The sequence below is a fragment of the Lolium perenne genome, chromosome 7 (genome assembly GCF_019359855.2).
Source record: "Lolium perenne isolate Kyuss_39 chromosome 7, Kyuss_2.0, whole genome shotgun sequence".
Classification (NCBI taxonomy): Eukaryota; Viridiplantae; Streptophyta; class Magnoliopsida; order Poales; family Poaceae; genus Lolium; species Lolium perenne.
The window spans coordinates 133487505-133507886 of NC_067250.2; the positions used below are offsets into that span (position 1 = coordinate 133487505).

The 20382-nt window shown below is 47.9% G+C and overlaps 2 protein-coding genes across 2 annotated transcripts; both read left to right on the plus strand.

Moving 5' to 3' along the window:
• Window positions 1–16996: 16996 nt before the first annotated feature.
• On the plus strand, window positions 16997–17833 carry LOC127301665 (uncharacterized). The gene has a single exon (XM_051331941.2). It carries the CDS (start codon window positions 17029–17031, stop codon window positions 17719–17721), a length of 693 nt encoding a protein of 230 aa, XP_051187901.1. The 5' UTR covers window positions 16997–17028; the 3' UTR covers window positions 17722–17833.
• Window positions 17834–18792: 959 nt separating this feature from the next.
• Window positions 18793–19655, plus strand: LOC127301671 (uncharacterized). The gene has a single exon (XM_051331945.2). The coding sequence runs from the start codon at window positions 18851–18853 to the stop codon at window positions 19520–19522; it is 672 nt and encodes a 223-aa protein (XP_051187905.1). The 5' UTR covers window positions 18793–18850; the 3' UTR covers window positions 19523–19655.
• Window positions 19656–20382: the final 727 nt, after the last annotated feature.

Below are 20382 nucleotides of genomic sequence, written 5' to 3' on the forward strand. Positions count from 1 at the left end.
TAACCTTGTGCATGGTATTGTGAAAGTTTGAGGAACAATGTTTGAGTCTAGAGCAGATCTGGAGGTTTTTCCTGTTGACCGGCACTGCCGCCCCCTCCCCACCGGCACGCTGGGCTGGCTGCTGCACCGCCTCTGTCTCACCCGGCTTGCCGGTCGGGCCGCATCTTGCCGCCCGTACCACCCCGGCACTGCCGGTGAAGTTGAGCCCAGATCTTCTTTAGCCTTTTCCTGTTGTATCTTAAACATATCATTCATCATGCTTTGTTTATCAAGATTGCTCTGTTTTAGTGTACCTTATCCTATGCTTCTTCCATCCATTGCTATCACAGGTGCAGGTGGTGACCCTCATCGCTTCAACTCAGGAAAACGGACTTTACCGAGTGACTTTGAAGCTGAAATCCTACCTGTGAAGAAGTCGTCTTGTCGAGAGAAGAACATGGCTCCGGTTGAACCTCGAGCTAATCTCATCAGGAGGTTGAGAGGCATGCCTGTTGGGAAGTGGCCCGATCATGAGTATGCTCGACTGCGTCAGACCAACATCTACACCACTCCCAAGGCCACCAATTGCTCTGAGCTGTTCTGGACTAAGTATCAAGAGAAGATTTTTGATGATCTCTATGCTCATGCCACCTACAAAGTCGCTCCTATGCATCACATCAACTTTTCTCACATGGATAAACATGCCCAATACTTTGCAGAAGCTCGAGAGATTTGTGAGCAGTTTGGTCTCTTTCCTCTTATGAAGTTCCAGCAGCCTTACAGTGTGGATGTGATTGGGCAATTCTTTGCCACAGTTTATGTTGACAATGATGATGCCAAGACTATGACTTGGATGACAGAGGGTCGCTTGCTACATGGCACTTGGGACCAATTTGCAGCTTGCCTTGGTTATCCTGTGCTCCCTGTCAATGCAGATGGATATTTTAGAGCTCACAACACTCCCAAGCCCATTGAGAAGGCTCTCCTTGCTGATCTTTATCTTGAAGGAGAAGTGGTATATGGATCTCAGAAATTTCTTCGCCCGGTGTATGACATCCTCCTCCGCATTTATCGAGAGGTCCTTAATCCCAAGGTTGGTTGCGTTGATCAGATCTATGGATACCTTGGGAACTTGTTATATCTCTCTCATCAGCACCGTGACTCTGGGATTCAGCTTGATGTGATGGACTTTCTGTGGAATGAGTTTTGGGCATGCATTATTGCTCGCAAGGCTCCTGTTTTTGCCCCTTACTTCATGCGCTTCATATGCTCACGTTGGGACAATGCTGGATATGGCATACTCTCTGATGAGGTAGGTGTATTGGTACCTCACAAGGCTAAGGATCTCAAGGTCAAGACTCACGACAACCCTCCTCGTCTTCCCAATGATGAGGATTCTGCTGAAGAAGACTCTGATTTTGAGTTTGCACCTCCTGCTGACAATGGCTGGTTTGCTCGCATAGAGGCCAAGTTGGCCAAGATGTTCTGCCTCAAGTCTGACATCAGGGCGTCGATGTATCAGGCTCATAGGGAGCGGAAAATGGACAGGAGGAACACAAAGCTCATCATGCGCAAGTTGGATATTCCTGTTGAAAGTGGATCTGAGGAGGTCATCACTCCTGAAGAAGAATGGCTCTCCAAGCATGGCAATGTGACTGAGTTTGAACAGCTTGGGCTTCCCGGTCCTTCTCACCGTCGGCGCCCTCCTAGTGATGATGTTGAGCCCGCCGAGTCTGAAGACGATGAAGAGACGGAGGACGATGAAGAGACGGAGGATGAGTGAGCTCTCATGGGACGTTGTAGCATCGCTTCTTTTCTCCTTTTTGGTGTCTTGATGCCAAAGGGGGAGAAGAAGGTCTAGTAGGACTTGCACGGGATTTGCTAGGGTGGTTTGAGGGCACAAGCATTTGCTTTTTATCATTCCGTTAAAGCTTGTGTCCTCCTTTTATCTTCTATGTTATGTTGAACCTTATCTTGTGTTTTATGTGTCCTATGTGTGGTGAACTATTGCTATGGTTTCGGTATTCTCATATTGTCTATGGATCTATCTCAAATTGATACTTGATGTGATTATGGGATTCTTGTTCATGATTTTGAGGCTATTGTCTTGAAATGTTAAGGATGTCAGTATGAAAAGGTATGATCTTAACTTGTCATCTTTTATCTTTTCCCATACATTATATGCCTTATGTCTTATGAGCATTGTGCTTACTATCTTGTTAGTTGAAGTTGCTCTATACCTAATGTGTGCATATATATATTCTTGCACTAAATTTCTCGCATGCACACATCTAGGGGGAGTTTCTCTCTTCTGTCAAACATATAGATATTCTTGCTCTATTCTTTGCAAAATCCCGGTATTGTCATCAAACACCAAAAAGGGGGAGATTGAAAGAACATTTCATGATCTCTGAGTTTTGTGTGTTTGTTAACAACACCGGTGACAATTTAACCGTGTGCTAAGTGGTTTACAGTTTAGGAAAAGATATCACAGGAAAGTCTCGACTCACTCAAAAAGGAAGAAAAGAAGGAGGAACATGGAGTCTGGTCCAGGCCGGCACTGCCGGCAACACCAGGCCGGCACTGCCGGTGTGTGCACCCCGGCACTGCCGGCGTGACCAGGCCGGCACTGCCGGTGTGTGCACCCCGGCACTGCCGGCGTGACCAGGCCGGCACTGCCGGTGTGTGCACCCCGGCACTGCCGGCGTTTCTGGCCCGGCACTGCCGGCCAGCCTGTTAGCTGCTGTTTCGAAATTGTGGCCGGCACTGCCGGCGGCTCATGGCCGGCACTGCCGGCGATTCATCTCCAACGGGCAGAAAAGCTGGGGGGGTATAAATACCCCCCTTCACCTACCTTGGAAGGTTGCTCAAACCCTAAGAACTTCATCCTCCATTGCTGAGCCACCAAGAACACCAAAATCGCCAGATCTCCTCCCTCAACCACCCAAATCACTTGTGCTTTGGAGAATCGAAGGAGAAGACCCCGATCTACATCCTCACCGAAGCGTTCTTCATTTCCCCCTCTCTTGTTTGAGGGATCTCATGCTAGTGTTCCTATTTGGTTCCCTAGTTGATTTGTGTTGATGTATTGTTGTTGATTGTTGTGTTGTAACAGATTTGGGAGCCTCCAATTTGGTTGTGGATGTGTGCCCCAAGAACCTTGTAAAGGCCCGGTTTCCGCCTCGAGGAAATCCCTTAGTGGAAGTGGGCTAGGCCTTCGTGGCGTTGCTCACCGGAGATCTGAGTGAAGCCTTCGTGGCTGTTGGTTTGGCTTTCGTAGCAACCACACTCCTCCAAACGTAGACGTACCTTCTTGCAAAGGAAGGGAACTACGGGAATCATCTCCGTGTCATCGCGTGCTCCACTCTCGGTTACCTCTATCCCACTCTATCTCTTATATATTGCGTAGCTATATCTTGCCTAGTTGATAACATTGTCATATAGGTAAATTCACTTAGTTGCATATCTAGAGAATTTACCTTTTGTGTCAAGCCTAAATTGAAAAAGAACTAAAAATTGGTTAGCACCTATTCACCCCCCCCCCCCTCTAGGTGCGGCATACGATCCTTTCAGCTACCGTCGGGTCAGCAACGTCTACGACACCACTGAACCAGCTGAGGAAGAAGACGATGACACTCGCTGTCTGCTTGCAGCTGAGGAACCAGCCACTGTGGAAGAAGCGCTGGCTGATGATGCATGGCGATAGGCGATGAAGGATGAGTTGCAGTCCATCATCGAAACTCAGACTTGGCAACTCACTGCTCTGCCAGGTGGTCACCATGCCATAGGTTTGAAGTTGGTTTTCAAGGTTAAAAGGGACCCAGATGGAAATGTGATCAAGCACAAGGCCAGGTTGGTAGCAAAAGGATATGCTCAGCGACAGGGGTGGATTTTGATGAGGTGTTCGCCCCTGTCGCAAGGATGGACACGGTGCGCACTCTGCTCGCTCTGGCAGCTCATGAAGGGTGGAAAGTTCATCACATGGATGTGAAGTCAGCATTTCTGAATGGCGACATCACTGAGGAGGTTTATGTGCATCAACCTCCAGGCTTCATCGACAGCCAACACCCACTCCATGTCCTCAAGCTCAGCAAGGCGCTGTATGGCCTACATCAAGCGCCCAGAGCATGGTATGCAAAGCTTGACTCCTCACTGTCTGAACTTGGATTCTCTCGCAGTCCAGTGGAGCATGCAGTGTATCGTCGAGGAGACAGATCAGCTTTTCTGCTGGTAGGAGTGTATGTTGATGATCTGCTGATCACCGGCACTAGCATCAGTGAGATTCAAGAGTTCAAGAAGGAAATGCACAGGCTGTTCAAAATGAGTGACCTTGGCTTACTGTCATACTATCTTGGGATAGAGGTCATTCAGAAAAATGGCGAGATCACCTTGAACCAGAGAAGCTACACCATGAAAATCCTAGAGCGTGTTGGAATGACAGGCTGCAACAGTTGTCAAACACCCATGGAGAATTGGCTCAAGCTGAATAAGCTAGAAGGAGGCAAGCCAGTGGATCCTACTGAATACAGAGGGATCATCGGGTGCCTGCGCTATTTGGTGAACACACGACCCGATCTGGCACACTCTGTTGGCATTGTCAGCCGATTCATGGAAGCACCAAGTACACATCACTGGGCAGCTGTGAAGCAAATAATTCGGTATGTCGGTGGTACACTTGGACATGGATGCAGTTACAAGAGAGGAAACAGCGAGCTGAAACTGACAGGTTTCAGTGACAGCGATCACGCTGGTGATCTTGACGATCGCAAGAGCACCTCTGGGGTGACTTTCTTCCTTGGTGACAGCATCATCACTTGGACCTCACAGAAGCAGAAATCCACTGCAATCTCTTCGTGTGAGGCAGAATATATGGCTGCATCTGATGCAGCGTGTCAGGGACTATGGCTGAGCCGTCTGATCGGTGTCCTACTGGGAAAACCACCTGCCAAGTTCATGCTTTGGGTGGATAACAAATCAGCTATAGCACTCTGCAAGAATCCGGTCCATCATGATCGGAGCAAGCACATAGACACCAGGTTCCATCACATCCGAGAGTGCTACGAGAAGAACATGCTTGACATCGAGCACATCGGAACTAATGGGCAGCTGGCAGATATTCTAACCAAAGCGCTGGGCAAAGTCAGGTTCATTGAATTGAGACAGAAGCTCGGCGTGATGGAGATTCAGAAGGAAACCTCAAGCTTAAGGGGGTGAAATGTTGATGTCTGAAGATGTAAGCTTGTAGTTTCTTCAGTTAACGTTTCAGTTTGAAATAACCTCGTGTGTATCGCCTGTGATCACCGAGAGAACTAGATAGGGCTTAGACCTTTTCTTTCCTGGTTTTTAGGTCAACCAGAATGTTGAGCCGATCGTGGGATGGCAGGTTCAGTAAGTGCTCGACGTTCCAGGTTTGTCGGCTGTCAGTTAGCCGCACCTTTTGTAACTGTTGAATAAGTACAGTAATAACAATAGAAAAGGCTGCAGATTTTGCACGCAGCGCAAACACTTGTCCTTGTGTTGTGTTCATCTCACCATCTAGGGTTAGATCGCATCATCTACAACTACAGGCTGCCTCGTCCAGGCTGCGTCTGGCCGGCTCCATCGGCCCGGCCTCGTCTCGATCCGGTCCGCCCCGGCCTGGTTCGGCCTTCTCCGGCAGCCCTGCACATGCTCCGCCTTGATGTGGTCTCCTGCTCCTGCTACGCGAGGCTGATTGCTGCTCGTACGTGAGCAGTTTCGTACGTGAGCAGTTGTTCCCAGATTTGTTTCCCAGATTCAGATCTAAGTTGAATTTTTTTTTTGAAGAGATGGCTGTCTTCCGCGTCTGGATATGTTAGTATTCCTCGGTGCCTAGTGATCTTTGACGACACCAACTATGGGGAGTTTGCTGCCTTTATGCGTATCCACATGTGTGGTCTTTGGTTGTGGGGTGTTCTTACCGGCGAGGTCTCTTGTCCGCCGCACCCCACTGCTCCTGTCCCTCCTACTCCGCCGTCCTTGCCACAGGCCCTTGCTGAGGATGCTACTCAGGCTGATCGGGATGCAACCAAGTCTGCCGAGGCTACTGGTGATGAAGCATATGAGGAGCAGGTACTTGCTTATTCAGAGGCTCTTGCCTCTTACCGTGACAGTTTGACTACCTTTACTCAGTGGTGTGATGAGGATGCTAGGGTTGCCGCTGTTCTTTCGCAGAGTGTTCAGCCACAGTTTGCTTCTGAGTTTATGGGCCTCGCCACTGTTGCCAAGATGTGATCTCACCTTCGTCAGCGCTATCAGCCTTCTGGGGATTCTCTGTATTTGTCTGTGTTGCGTCAGGAGCATGATCTTCAGCAGAGTGACTCTACTGTTGATGAGTTCTACACCCAGAGTGCGGCGATCTGGCGCCAGCTTGACTCCCTGGGCAGTGTTGTCTGTGGTACTTGCCAGTGTTGTCGGGCGGTACGTTCAGATATGGACTTTCAGAGGATCCATGAGTTCCTGTCTCGACTTCGTCCAGAGTTTGAGCCCCGTCGTGCTCAGCTGTTTGCCCGAGGCCGTGTTCCTATCTCAGAGGTGTTGACTGAGCTTCGTGCTGAGGAGACTCGTCTGCGTGGTGCTGGACTGCTTGGGACACCTACTGTTCTTGCTGCTCGAGTTCCCACTGCACCTGCACCGCCGCTTCTACCCACACCAGCGCCGGCTGCCTCTGGAGGAGCCCGCCCGTCTCGTGTTGGGGGTCGCCCTCGCCCTCCTCGGTTCTGCACTCACTGTCGAAGGTCTGGTCACCTTGAGTCTGACTGCTATCAGAAGCAGCGGGGTGTGCCTCCTCGTGGTCCACCTTCAGCACCTATCACCGCCGGTTTCACTGAGCAGGACATAGCGAGACTTCAGCGCCTCCTTGCCTCCTCCGGCTCTACTTCGACGGGTACTGCTGCCTCTGCAGCTGTTTCCTCTCCACAGTCAGGTACATCTTCGTGGGTTCTGGATTCTGGAGCTTCTTTTCACATGTCTCCTGATTCTTCCTCTCTTTTTCTCTTCGTCCCATTCCTCTTCATGTTCATGTTCTTACTGCCGATGGTACTTCTCTTCCTGTTGCTGGTCGTGGCACTCTTTCTACTCCCTCCTTTTCAGTTCCTGATGTTTCTCATGTTCCCCGTCTTACCATGAACTTGTTTTCCGCTGCTCAACTTACTGATTCTGGTTGTCGGGTCATTCTTGATGTTGATTCTTGTTCTGTTCAGGACACTCACACTCGGGCACTGGTTGGGGCTGGCCCTCGGTGCTGTGACTCCCAGGGACTTTGGGAGCTTGACTGGCTTCATGTTCCTTCCTTCCCCACTTCACCGACTGCACCACATGTGCTTGCTTCTTCCACTACCGCCTCCTTTCAGCAGTGGCATCATCGTCTTGGTCATCTTCGTGGTTCTCGCTTGTCGTCTTTACTTCGCCGAGGTCTTCTGGGACCTGTCTCAGGACATGTCTCGCTTCAGGGGTGTCAGGGTTGTAGGCTTGGTAAACAGAACCAGTTACCTTATCCTACCAGTGAGTCTGTATCTCAGCGTCCGTTTGACTTGGTCCATTCTGATGTATGTGGTCCTGCTCCCTTTGCTTCCAAGGGGGGCCACCGCTACTTGATATGGGCACGGAGGCCTATGTGGAGCCCAATTTCAGGACTCCACCAACCTAGGTGGTACGCCATCGAGGATTCAGGAGTGACACGCTAGGACGACCTACGCCATGTAATAATTAAGTCTAAGGTTGTGTCATTCATTCTATGTTAGGAAATAATGTAGCCAGGTCATGTGGTGGGCCAATTAGAGTTAAATTAGTGTTGTGTTTGGCTTTGGGCTTGTCCAAGCCAAACTCGGTCAGCCCATCAAGTGGGGCGCCCCAGCCTAGCAAGGCTGGCCGGCCACCTCCCTCTCATATAAGGTGGAGGCACGGCTAGGGTTTAGGATAGAACAAGTTTAGTCTAAAAGTTTAGGGTTTCCCTATCACGTGTGTTCACGTGTATCATCCCTCCGGGGGTACGGCGCTGCCGTTATCTATATTATCCGCTGCGAAGGTTCTTGTGTTCATCAAGGATTGTCTAGCTCTTGGTTTGAGGCGTATCGTTCATCGATCCGTTGCTTGCTGGATTCGTTCCCTCTTCTCCAGGCTGCGTTCATCGCGTTGTTGGGAGGAATCTCTACCCCAGGTTCTCGCTGTGAAAGATCGGGCATCAACTAAGGAGGATCCAGTGGGTCGCTCCCTTATCACTACTATATTATTTTTATCGATGACTTCTCTCGCCACACTTGGATTTATTTTATGACCTCTCGCAGCAAGGTTCTCTCGATATATAAGCAGTTTGCTGCCATGGTCCATACTCAGTTTTCCACGCCTGTACGTGTCTTTCGGGCTGATTCTGCCGGTGAGTATATCTCCCAGCTGTTGCGTGGTTTTCTTGCTGAGCAGGGCACTCTTGCCCAATTCTCATGCCCTAGCGCCCATGCCCAAAATGTTGTGGCTGAGCGCAAGCATCGCCACCTACTTGAGACGGCTCGTGCGATAATGATCGCTGCCTCTCTTCCTCCTCACTTCTGGGCTGAGGGCTGTGTCTATTTCCACCTATCTCATCAACCTCCAGCCCTCCGCAGCCTTGCAGGGTGGTATTCCTCTTGAGCGTCTTACTGGCCACACTCCTGATTACTCGCCTCTTCGTCTTTTTGGTTGCGTTTGCTATATTCTTCTTGCTCCACGCGAACGCACCAAGCTGACTGCTCAATCTGTTGAGTGTGTCTTTCTTGGCTACAGCCCTGAGCACAAGGGATATAAGTGTTGGGATCCTATTGGTCGTCGGATGCGCATATCTCGCGATGCCACTTTTGATGAGTCCCGTCCTTTCTACCCGCGTCCCTCCTCCTCTTCCTTCTCGGCGGATGATATCTCCTTTCTCATGTTCCCTGACTCACCTCCTCCTATGCCTCAGGTCCCTACACCGCCGAGTCTCTCACCCCCTTCTCCTCCTTCGCCCACCAGACCCCCCTCTCCTCCCACACCATCTTCCCCACCCTCCACACCTTCCTCTCCCAGGTCACCTTCCTCACCTACAGTGGTTCCTCCCTACCCTTTTCACTACTCACGTCGTCCCCGTGAGGATGATGCTGCTCCTCCTGACATGCCCTCCACTTCTGGTGTGATGCCCTCTCCGTCTAAGCCGCCTCATCATCTTCGTGCTCGTCCTCGTCCTCCTCCTGATCGCTATTCTCCCACTCACTATGGTCTTTCTACTGTCCTTGAGCCGACCTCTTATCGGGATGCTCTTGCTCATCCCGAATGGCAGCTAGCGATGGCTGAGGAGATTGCTGCTCTCGAGCGTACTGGCACCTGGGATGTTGTCACTCCTCCTTCCTCTGTTCGTCCCATCACCTGCAAGTGGGTCTACAAGATTAAGACTCGCTCCGATGGTTCTCTTGAGCACTACAAGGCTCGACTTGTCGCTCGCGGCTTTCAGCAGGAGCATGACCGTGACTATGACGAGACCTTTGCTCCAGTGGCTCGCATGACCACTGTTCGTACTCTTCTTGCCGTTGCTTCTGTTCGTCACTGGTCTGTCTGTCAGCTTGATGTGCAGAATGCTTTTCTTAATGGTGAGTTGACTGAGGAGGTATACATGCAGCCACCTCCTGGGTACTCTGTTCCTGATGGCATGGTCTGTCGTCTCCGGCGCTCTCTCTATGGCCTTAAGCAAGCCCCTCGCGCCTGGTTTCAACGTTTTGCCTCTGTGGTCACCGCTGCTGGTTTCGTCCCTAGCGCACATGACCCGGCGCTCTTTGTCCACACATCCTCTCGTGGTCGGACTCTGCTTCTTCTTTATGTTGATGACATGATCATCACAGGCGACGACCCTGAGTACATTGCCTTTGTCAAGGCCCGTCTTCGCGATCAGTTTCTCATGACTGATCTAGGTCCTCTCCGCTACTTTCTTGGGCTTGAGGTTTCCTCTACCTCCGATGGCTTCTATATCTCCCAGGAGAAGTATATTCAGGACCTTCTCACTCGTACCGTTCTTGGTGATGAGCGCATTGTCGAGACTCCTATGGAGCTCAATGTCCGCCTCCGTTCCACTGATGGTGATCCTCTTCCGGACCCGACTCGCTATCGTCACTTGGTTGGGAGTCTTGTCTACCTTGCTGTCACATGTCCTGACATTACCTACCCAGTCCACATTCTGCGTCAGTTCATGGTTCCTCCCACTAGTGTCCACTATGGTCATCTTCTTCGTGTCATCCGCTACCTTCGGGGCACTATCTCCCGTCGCATTTTCTTTCCTCGCTCCAGCTCCTTACAGCTCCAGACCTACTCAGATGCTACTTGGGCTAGCGATCCGGAGGATCGCAAGTCTCTTTCTGCCTACTGTGTCTTTCTTGGTGGCTCCCTTATTGCTTGGAAGACCAAGAAGCAGGTTGCAGTCTCTCGTTCGAGTGTCGAGGCTGAGTTGCGAGCGATGACTCTCTTGACTGTTGAGGTGACTTGGTTACGCTGGTTACTTGCGGATTTTGGTGTTTCTGCTGATGCTCCGACTCCTCTTTTATCGGACAGCCATCAGCATTGCGCGTGACCCGGTGAAGCACGAGCTCACCAAGCACATAGGTGTTGATGCTTTCTACGTGCGTCATGATGTGCAGGAGGGGTTGTGGCCCCTCATTATGTGCCTTCCGAGCTACAGCTTGCTGAATTCTTCACGAAGGCCCAGACCAGAGCACAGCATGGGTTCTTTCTTTCCAAACTCAGTGTTGTTGATCCACTATGAGTTTAAGGGGGGTGTTAGTGATGTATAGTCCCCTTTTCTGTATATTCTCATAGTGTGAGGAATTTCCCTGCATATTGTACCCCTGTACATGTACTGGCTTTTGGCCCATTGTAAATTTTAGTTGTTATTCCAACACTGCTCACTAGCTAGTTGCTTCTGTGTGCTACACCTGACAGGGATAAATTCTGAAGTACCCCGTCCAAAATAATTGTTGTGCTACACCATTACGAAGTACTCACTAGCTAGTTGATGCGAGTTGGGCGGCGAATGTGCATCAGACAGGGGAGTTTCGAAGCTACTCCCGAGAGTTCGCCCACGACAACTCAGTGTCCGCTGTCGTTGCAGATGGTCGAAGGGCGACCACTCGCACCTAGCTTGTCGGCTTCGGTTCCGTCCGCTGACCACTGAGCTACTGAGGAAGAACGGACTTTCTTTGGACCAACCAACCGGTTCCTTCCAGCCAGCGGACGATGGTCTTGTTCAACCTCCAGGACCTTAGTGTAAAAAGTGTGGACTTTGTTGTAACTTTCTATTTCATGTTAGTCCGTGATGTATTGTGTAACTCCAGCTCTGAGTAATAAAATTTCTAGGTCCCTTGAAGTATGGATTTTTTTTTCGAAATGGGGAAGCCCATCCTCTGCATCAATTGATGCATACAACTTTTATTTAAAATTTATTTAAGAAAGATCTAACAAAAGCATACATCACAAGACCCAAATCCACCACTTCATGTCTATAAACCTCACAATGGCCGGAGAAAAATTCTTGTTAGAGCATCGTGCCTTAAAAACACAAACAAAGTCCCACCATCTAATTATCAGGGCATCACTGAGTCACTCCATGGCGAAATAGGAGCACACATCCGATCTAGCAGACCGTCGGCGAGCGCCTCATGCCCTCGCTTCAGAAGTCGTCAACGCTAAGAACGGTTGGGTCCATCTTCAGTATAAAGATCCACATAGCTCTTGCCGGACCTGCTGCCGATGCTGCCACCGCGCTAGCAAATGCATCCACCATACGCGCATCCATCAACATGTGACCATTGCCGAGACCCTATTGCACCACGCTGCCAAGACTCGTCATCATCGATGCGGAAGAAGAACACCACTCAACCTCGAACGAAATCATCCACTGCCCCTCTAACCAATGCACAACACCAAGAATGATGCCCCCAAGAGGAAAACAATGTAGGATCATCCGATTTACGGATCTAGGGTTTACCCGGAGTTAGCAGGAAGCGTGGAACGTCGCCTTGACGATGCCTTTATGAAGGGGACGGCGCACAGGCGCGCCATCGCCGGATCTGGCCCAGCCAAAAGCAGGGATTTCTCTCGGATCTGCCTTTGCGATTCTCCATTGTTGCATCAGGCCAACCTCGCCATAGGCTCAACGTACGAGCAGATCAGGAGAGATGCAAGCACCCCCCCCCCCCCCTCCCCGCCCATGAACAGTAGTTGGTGTCGCCGCCACCACCCGCTAGGTCGCGACGCTTTCGCACAGGACCCCGAGGAGACGCCCGCGCCACCACCGTCGGCCGCACGGGCGACAGTGCGAGGGAGGGGATTGGGGTGCGGCGCTAGGGTTGGAGGGGGTGGGGAAGGGGCTCTAAAGATCGTGAATTGTACTCAATGATGTCTAATTTAGGTACCAAGGCTTGGTAATAATCTTTAGAGGACTCGGATTATGAAGCATGGTGTCTGATAAAAGAAAGTGAACCGAACTGTTTTTCAGGTTCTTGTCTATTGCATAGGTTGCACTGCACGTAGTAAAAATCTTGCACTCAGAGAGTTCAGCTTTGGTGGTCTAGGGCATCTCCAGTGTGCCGACTCAAACGGTCCGTTTTTTTCCGTTTGGGCGTCTCACGGTCCGGCCGGCTTGGACAGCGCCTCCAGCGGATCGACCCATTCGGTTCGCTAGCAATTTCGAAGATCTGATCAGTTGGCCACTCCATTTCAAATTGGTATCTTCATGATATTAACATAATATTAATATATTTTCTTTATCCAAAAAAAGAAAACTCAAAGAGCTTCTTTTTTTGATAAAGGAAATATAATAATATCAAGAAGATACTACACACACAGCCTCTTCAACTACGCAATATCCTAATGGTAGTACGGATGCATCCAGCCAAAAAATAAAAAATAAAACTAAGAAACAAAAAGTCCCGCTACGGTGTTTCAGTGTTTCAGCCGTAGCAGCAATAATACATCCACCGCCATGACAACCACCTGAACTCCAGACTCTCCAAAAAGCGACGCCTCCAAGAAGGAAACAGTGCAGAAGCGCCATCGTCGCCCAATCAAAAGATCTTAAGTTTCACCCTGAAGATAGTCCCCGTTCTTAAAACAATGCCTTCAACAAGACCATTACCAGGCACAGCCAGTTAAGGTTAGACCTTGGATTTTCATCTTGAAAGGTAAGACTCTGAATTTCACATGTGCTGCCGCCCCCACTTGCATATTGTTGCTGCAGAACTCAGAACATCAAGCAAGCCCCACAACAATACAAAGACTCGAACCTCTATTGTTGGTCCTCCAATCCGGCCTTCATGATATTCCCCGCCTCTGATTTCACCATGTACCAGAATGTTATCTGATGGCAACACAGAACAGAGCTTCGCGTCGTTCCCTCCAAAACCAAATGGTCGGAATAAAATCATGGGTGCGCACGATCGAATACCACCCGATCCAGCAAACTCCGGGCAAAAGATGCACTGTTCCATTCACCGACGGAGCTTTCCAAAACTCATCACTCCAGCCAGATCAAGACGGATAGGCCTCAGGTAGGTCTTCATCTTCGCATAAGAGAGACCCGAGGACCGCCACCATTATTCAGGTCGTGCCTAGCGCCGCTGACCATCCCAAGCAGAGAGACCCAAGGACCGCCACCATTATTCAGGTCGTGCCTAGCGCCGCTGACCATCCCAAGCGGGCCAAGGCAACGCGGCGGCGAGACGCTTTGCAACTAGCCAACCCTCCACCGGTGACAACCAAGATCACGGAGAGGGAAAGGAGAAGACCGACCTAGGGCTTACACCCATCTGGTCCGTCCCACCTCGCACCTCCACTGCTGGCATGGCCCACTACCAGCGGCCACCACCACCATCACCAGGACGCCGTCCAGACCGGTGCCCAGGTCGCCGTCCGTCGAGCCGCTCACGGCGCCGCGCATCGAGCAGCCAGCACGCCGTGGTGCCCGGCGAGCGCACCACACCCAACTGGGGAGGATCCTTCCTGCGCCGATCCACCAAGCCAGGGGACGAGCAGGCTCCACCGCCGTCGGCAACAGCTAGGCAGAGCCCAGCCGCGCCACATGGCGGCGGGAGGAGGAAGGAGGGGTGGGGGGGCTGGCGGCGGCTATCTAGGGTTTCCCCCAGTCGCCACCCGGGGGCGAGAGGAGGAAACAGGTCGGGCCTCAAAGAGCTCCTTTGGCTCCCATGATTTCATTTCATTTGGTACAAATCTCCAGCACATTTTGTTGAATCTAAACACCAACTCCAAATTTCATGTTTGGCTGCCACATGGATTTATTGATGTTGTTATTGTTGTTGTTGTAAATGTTTTGTAAAGTCAAGATACAACAAAAACCATCTCAATTTTTGCGTGCTCTTAGGGATAACAAAGTGCCAACACCAAGGTTTAAAATAGCGTGCCAAATAAAATAGTTGCAGCCTCCTTCAAACGCTATGGACCCTATATCGCGCTAATATCATGGTATATTTCAAATAGCGTTTTTAAAATAATACTAAATATAGTCTAAAAATAAATAAATTTACTAGAACAAATGGATATATAGTCCAAAAGTGACTGAATCATACATACATAACCACATATAAAAGTAGATCTCAAATATTTTAGAAGGCTAACATCAGCATTTCACAAGGCAACATAAATTATTTATTAAAAATCATTAACATTAGCGAATTTTTTTATTTAGAAGTGGAACCAACAGATTGCAATTCATCACCACGAAAGAATGAAAGCAACTTCCCTAAAAAAAATAGTGTTAACGCTATGAACTTTTAGCGCGATATAGCATGCTATTTCGCAAATGCACAGCGAGCAAAATTACTAAAATTTAGCGTAGACGATATGCTATAGAGCGCTATTAGCGGAGAAATAAACGTGCTATTTTAAACCTTGGCCAACACTAATTTGAGCTATATCTACTATCGCAAAACATGCTCAGGTGCAAAAGAGACTAAGACCAACAAGTGGATTTATATGCTACTACAATAGTTGTGCCCTGAACAAAAGCAGCAACCGAGAAAGCTGGTAATACAATGCAATGTAGACAAATTAAGTAACGTCAGAGGCCAGAGAGTGACCTTGTGGAGAAAGAACGGAGAGCGGGAGCGGGCTGGACTGGATGCCAGGGTCAATCCCAAATGTTCATGAGCACTTGCCTCACCGCACCGATACTTCGATCATCACTGCCTTTTTTTTTTTGCAGGTACTTCGATCATCACTGCCTTTCTTACTTCGATCATCACTGTCTTTCTTTCTCTGTTTGCTTCTTTTTCGATTTTACAAATTTACTCAACTGGATACACGTATGCACCAAATACAATTCTGCACAGCACATGGCTTCTCTCGAGATCTTGTCATGCATCAGAATATAAAATTCAGCTGAGATACCAAATGTTTCAGAAACCTACCAGCCCAGCCAGTAATGCTGCACGAACGGAATTAAATTTTTCCGCCAATACTTGAGACACCTGCAGAAAGAAAATGGCATCAACTTGTCTTGTGCCGATTCACAAGATTCTTATTGTCGCAGATTCTTTATTTGTCATAAGTAAAGAGGAACCTGCATGGAAGTTTCTCTGGTTCTCTCACCAGTCACCACATCTTCTCTTCAAACTCCATCCAGAGAAAAGATAGCAGTTGCAAGTACCGACTAGTTTCCATTCCTAAGCATGGCTAGCTTATGGCCGACAAAATCAGGGTCGAAGAACAGACGCAGAGCTAAACATGACTGCCTCTTCACTTTCGGCGACCATCAATGCAATCTAAGATGGCCTGATTACATCTGCATTGATGAGACCATGGGATTGTTCAGCAACTAGGCTAGCCTCCCGCGGTCTCCACATAGGTAGGTGCTACTGCTCTGCATTGTTGCTTTGATCACTGAAGTAGCATGCAAGAGAGCAGTGAGTTGAATGATGAATGGTGAACAGCTGCACTTGGTTCAAACAAACATGCATTATGCAAGAGCATCTGAAGCAAGTTGAGAAGATAGATAATTGATGACAAGGTACAGACTGGCCAAAATACTTACCGGAGTGAGGGAGATAACCGTGTCAATGCTTCAAACAAAACTGTATGCACCTTGTGTCCAAGCAAATTGTGATGACTGGTGTAGGGAACAGGTATCCAATCACCATGAAATTATAGAAGAGAACAGCTGTATCTACAGTACAGTGTAGAAACTGCACACATTGAGAGCATAGGATCTGTTAAGTAGTTCTTCCAGAAAATATGATTTTTTCCAAGTAAACTTAGCCTATAGATTCACATCTCTGGAATTTTAGATTGGAATCCACCTTTAAAAGAAGTCCCTCAGTGTACAGAGAAGTGCAAATGTACAAGGAAAACATGAAAATTGGTACTTCCCGTGATGCTGACTCGATTAATTGTTTATAGGCGAATGCATCATCATAGTTTTCCTAATTACTTTTGACGGAAAGATGTCCTAATTATTCATTTATTATTTCCCCCAATCTGGAGATGATATTGTTCTGCACCTTTTTATCATATAGTTCAGTGGATTAGCAACAGAAGCAATAGCCTGAATTTTTTTAAGCAGCATAGCAGGATTAAATTGAGGATGAGCAGTAGCCAGAATAACACATATGTCAATAGCTAAATGTTGGGTTAGCAATTCATTAAATACTGGAATGAGCGTGCATCCATGCAATTATGCCAAGATCCCCCATCCGACTACACTGCACTGCTGGTTCTTGCTGACAATAGCGGAACATGATAATATGCTGGCTCAACTCGAGGACAGCGGACACACTAAAAAATGTACTAAACATGAGACGACTTTGATGTTGGAATCATCTATGCTTCTGCCAGATCTCAAGAACAGCAGACAGCATCTGGGAGATATAATGACCATATTCTTTCTGTCTACCAATCAAATGCTACCGCTTATACACATCTTCTGTATATACAGACCTCAGCAGAATGGTAGACACATCAAACCAGAAGTCCCTCCTTCTCCACCTCCTCTCTTCAAGTACAATACAGAGAAAACCTTCAAGATCAGAAATGGCTTTCCACCTAAGATCGATAAGTTTGCCTTCAAGGCCTCAGGCCAACGAGGCCGAAGTCAAGCAAGAGCTGCTGAGCCTAGAGGCAAGCATCTCTTCCTCCGCCACCATCGGCACTATGTGTGATGGTCTCAGGAGGCTTGGAGACATCTACAACGGTGTTGAAGAGATTATTGGCCTGCCAAGCAACCAAGTTGGGAAGATGTTGAATGGAGAGATGGATAGCTCTCTTGAGCTGTTGGATCTCTGCAGCATCATGCAAGAGATCTTCGTAGAGATGAAGGCCATCATCCAAGAGCTGCAAGCGGCTCTAAGAAAAGGAGATGATGCAGCTGTTCAAGCCAACATCCAATCTTATACTCGTTTGGCGAAGAAGGCCAAGAAACTTTTCAAGAAGACCACGAAGAAGGCTACTTCTGCGGGTTGCAGGATGCTCATGCTATTTACCAAGGCTAGGGAGATATCAGTATCTCTGCTGGAGTCCTCAGTCCATCTCTTGTCGAAGGAAATCGATACGCCTAAACAGTCTATTGTCTCCAAAGTATTTCACAAGAAGAAGGCAGTTGTTTGCGAGGAGGATCAATTGCAGGAGTTAGAGTGCAGTATTGGAGATCTTGAGAATGCTGCAGGACATTTGTTCAGGAAATTAGTCCACATCAGGGTTTCTCTCCTGAACATTCTTAGCTCATAGATACTTCGACACCACTCTTGACAGCCTGTGATTGGCATCCGCCTTTTTGAGGACTAGCTGATCTTGGTACAGTTTTCCCAATATGTAATTATGTATAGAATACAGATGAGAAATTATAGAGAGAAAAAACAAAGTTTTGATCCATTTGCCCATTTCATGCTTCAAGATGTGATTTCTGATCTAAGTATATGTACTTATTGCAGTATCCTTGGTTCATGGATCATGTTGGGTGTACATTAAACATGACAGGTCGAAGTCAAAAGTGCTAAGCCTGTTCATAGCAGAATAAATCAAATTAATTACCAAGATTCCCCACCACCACCACCGCCTCCAGCACATGGATGTGCAGTCTGGCACTGCAGTTGAATATTTCTAGTTTCAAAATGCATGGCCAACTTGTTTAAATAAAATGAGTTTCTACAATCTTCATAAGTAACATTCAAGCATGTCGAGGCTCAAAAAAGCCTCAACCATGCACCTCTAAAAAAAATCCCTTTCTTTAGAGTATCAGAAAAAAATTATCAAGATGGAGTCGCACAAAATTTCGCTTGTATAAATGTCGTTCTCGATACACTAACGCCAAGGGATGTTTTATTTGCTAAACAAAAAGAAGAGCTGTGCGCGGAACATATAACAGAAGTGGAGAAATGTCTAGTATAGAGATCACAATTGCTAATTGAGGATGGGCAGTAGCCAGAATAACACATATCTCAATAGCTAAATGTAGGGTTAGCAATTCATTAAATACATGAATGAGTGTGCATCCATGCAATTATACCAAGATCCCCCATCCGACTACACTGCACTGCTGGTTCTTGCTGACAATTGCGGAACATGATAATGTGCAGGCTCAACTCGAGGACAGCGGACACACTAAAAATGTACTAAACATGAGACGACTTTGATGTTGGAATTATCTATGCTTCTGCCAGATCTCAAGAACAGCAGACAGCATCTGGGAGATATAATGGCCATATTCTTTCTGTCTACCAATCAAATGCTACCGCTTTACACATCTTCTGTATATATAGACCTCAGCAGAATGGTAGACACATCAAACCAGAAGTCCCTCCTCCTCCACCTCCTCCTCTCTTCAAGTACAATACAGAGAAAACCTTCAAGATCAGAAATGGCTTTCCACCTAAGATCGATAAGTTTGCCTTCAAGGCCTCAGGCCAACGAGGCCGAAGTCGAGCAAGAGCTGCTGAGCCTAGAGGCAAGCATCTCTTCCTCCGCCACCATCGGCACTATGTGTGATGGTCTCAGGAGGCTTGGAGACATCTACAACGGTGTTGAAGAGATTATTGGCCTGCCAAGCAACCAAGTTGGGAAGATGTTGAATGGAGAGATGGATCTCTGCAGAATCATGCAAGAGATCTTCGTAGAGATGAAGGCCATCATCCAAGAGCTGCAAGCGGCTCTAAGAAAAGGAGATGATGCAGCTGTTCAAGCCAACATCCAATCTTATACTCGTTTGGCGAAGAAGGCCAAGAAACTTTTCAAGAAGACCACAAAGAAGGCTACTTATGCGGGTTGCAGGATGCTCATGCTATTTACCAAGGCTAGGGAGATATCAGTATCTCTGCTGGAGTCCTCAGTCCATCTCTTGTCGAAGGAAATCGATACGCCTAAACAGTCTATTGTCTCCAAAGTATTTCACAAGAAGAAGGCAGTTGTTTGCGAGGAGGATCAATTGCAGGAGTTAGAGTGCAGTATTGGAGATCTTGAGAATGCTGCAGGACATTTGTTCAGGAAATTAGTCCACATCAGGGTTTCTCTCCTGAACATTCTTAGCTCATAGATACTTCGACACCACTCTTGACAGCCTGTGATTGGCATCCGCCTTTTTGAGGACTAGCTGATCTTGGTACAGTTTTCCCAATATGTAATTATGTATAGAATACAGATGAGAAATTATAGAGAGAGAAAACAAAGTTTTGATCCATTTGCCCATTTCATGCTTCAAGATGTGATTTCTGATCTAAGTATATGTACTTATTGCAGTATCCTTGGTTCGTGGATCATGTTGGGTGTACATTAAACATGACAGGTCGAAGTCACAAGGGCTAAGCCTGTTCATAGCAGAATAAATCAAATTCATTACCAAGATTCCCCACCACCACCACCGCCTCCAGCACATGGATGTGCGATGCAGCCTTTGCGCAGTTGAATATTTCTAGTTTCAAAATGCATGGGCAACTTGTTTAAATAAAATGAGTTTCTACAATCTTCATACGTAACATTCAAGCATGTCGAGGCTCAAAAAAGCCTCAACCATGCACCTCTTAAAAAAATTCCCTTTCTTTAGAGTATCAGAAAAAAATTATCAAGATGGAGTCGCACAAAATTTCGCTTGTATAAATGTCGTTCTCGATACACTAACGCCAAGGGATGTTTTATTTGCTAAACAAAAAGAAGAGCTGTGCGCGGAACATATAACAGAAGTGGAGAAATGTCTAGTATAGAGATCACAATTGCGAATTGAGGATGGGCAGTAGCCAGAATAACACATATGTCAATAGCTAAATGTAGGGTTAGCAATTCATTAAATACATGAATGAGTGTGCATCCATGCAATTATACCAAGATCCCCCATCCGACTACACTGCACTGCTGGTTCTTGCTGACAATTGCGGAACATGATAATGTGCAGGCTCAACT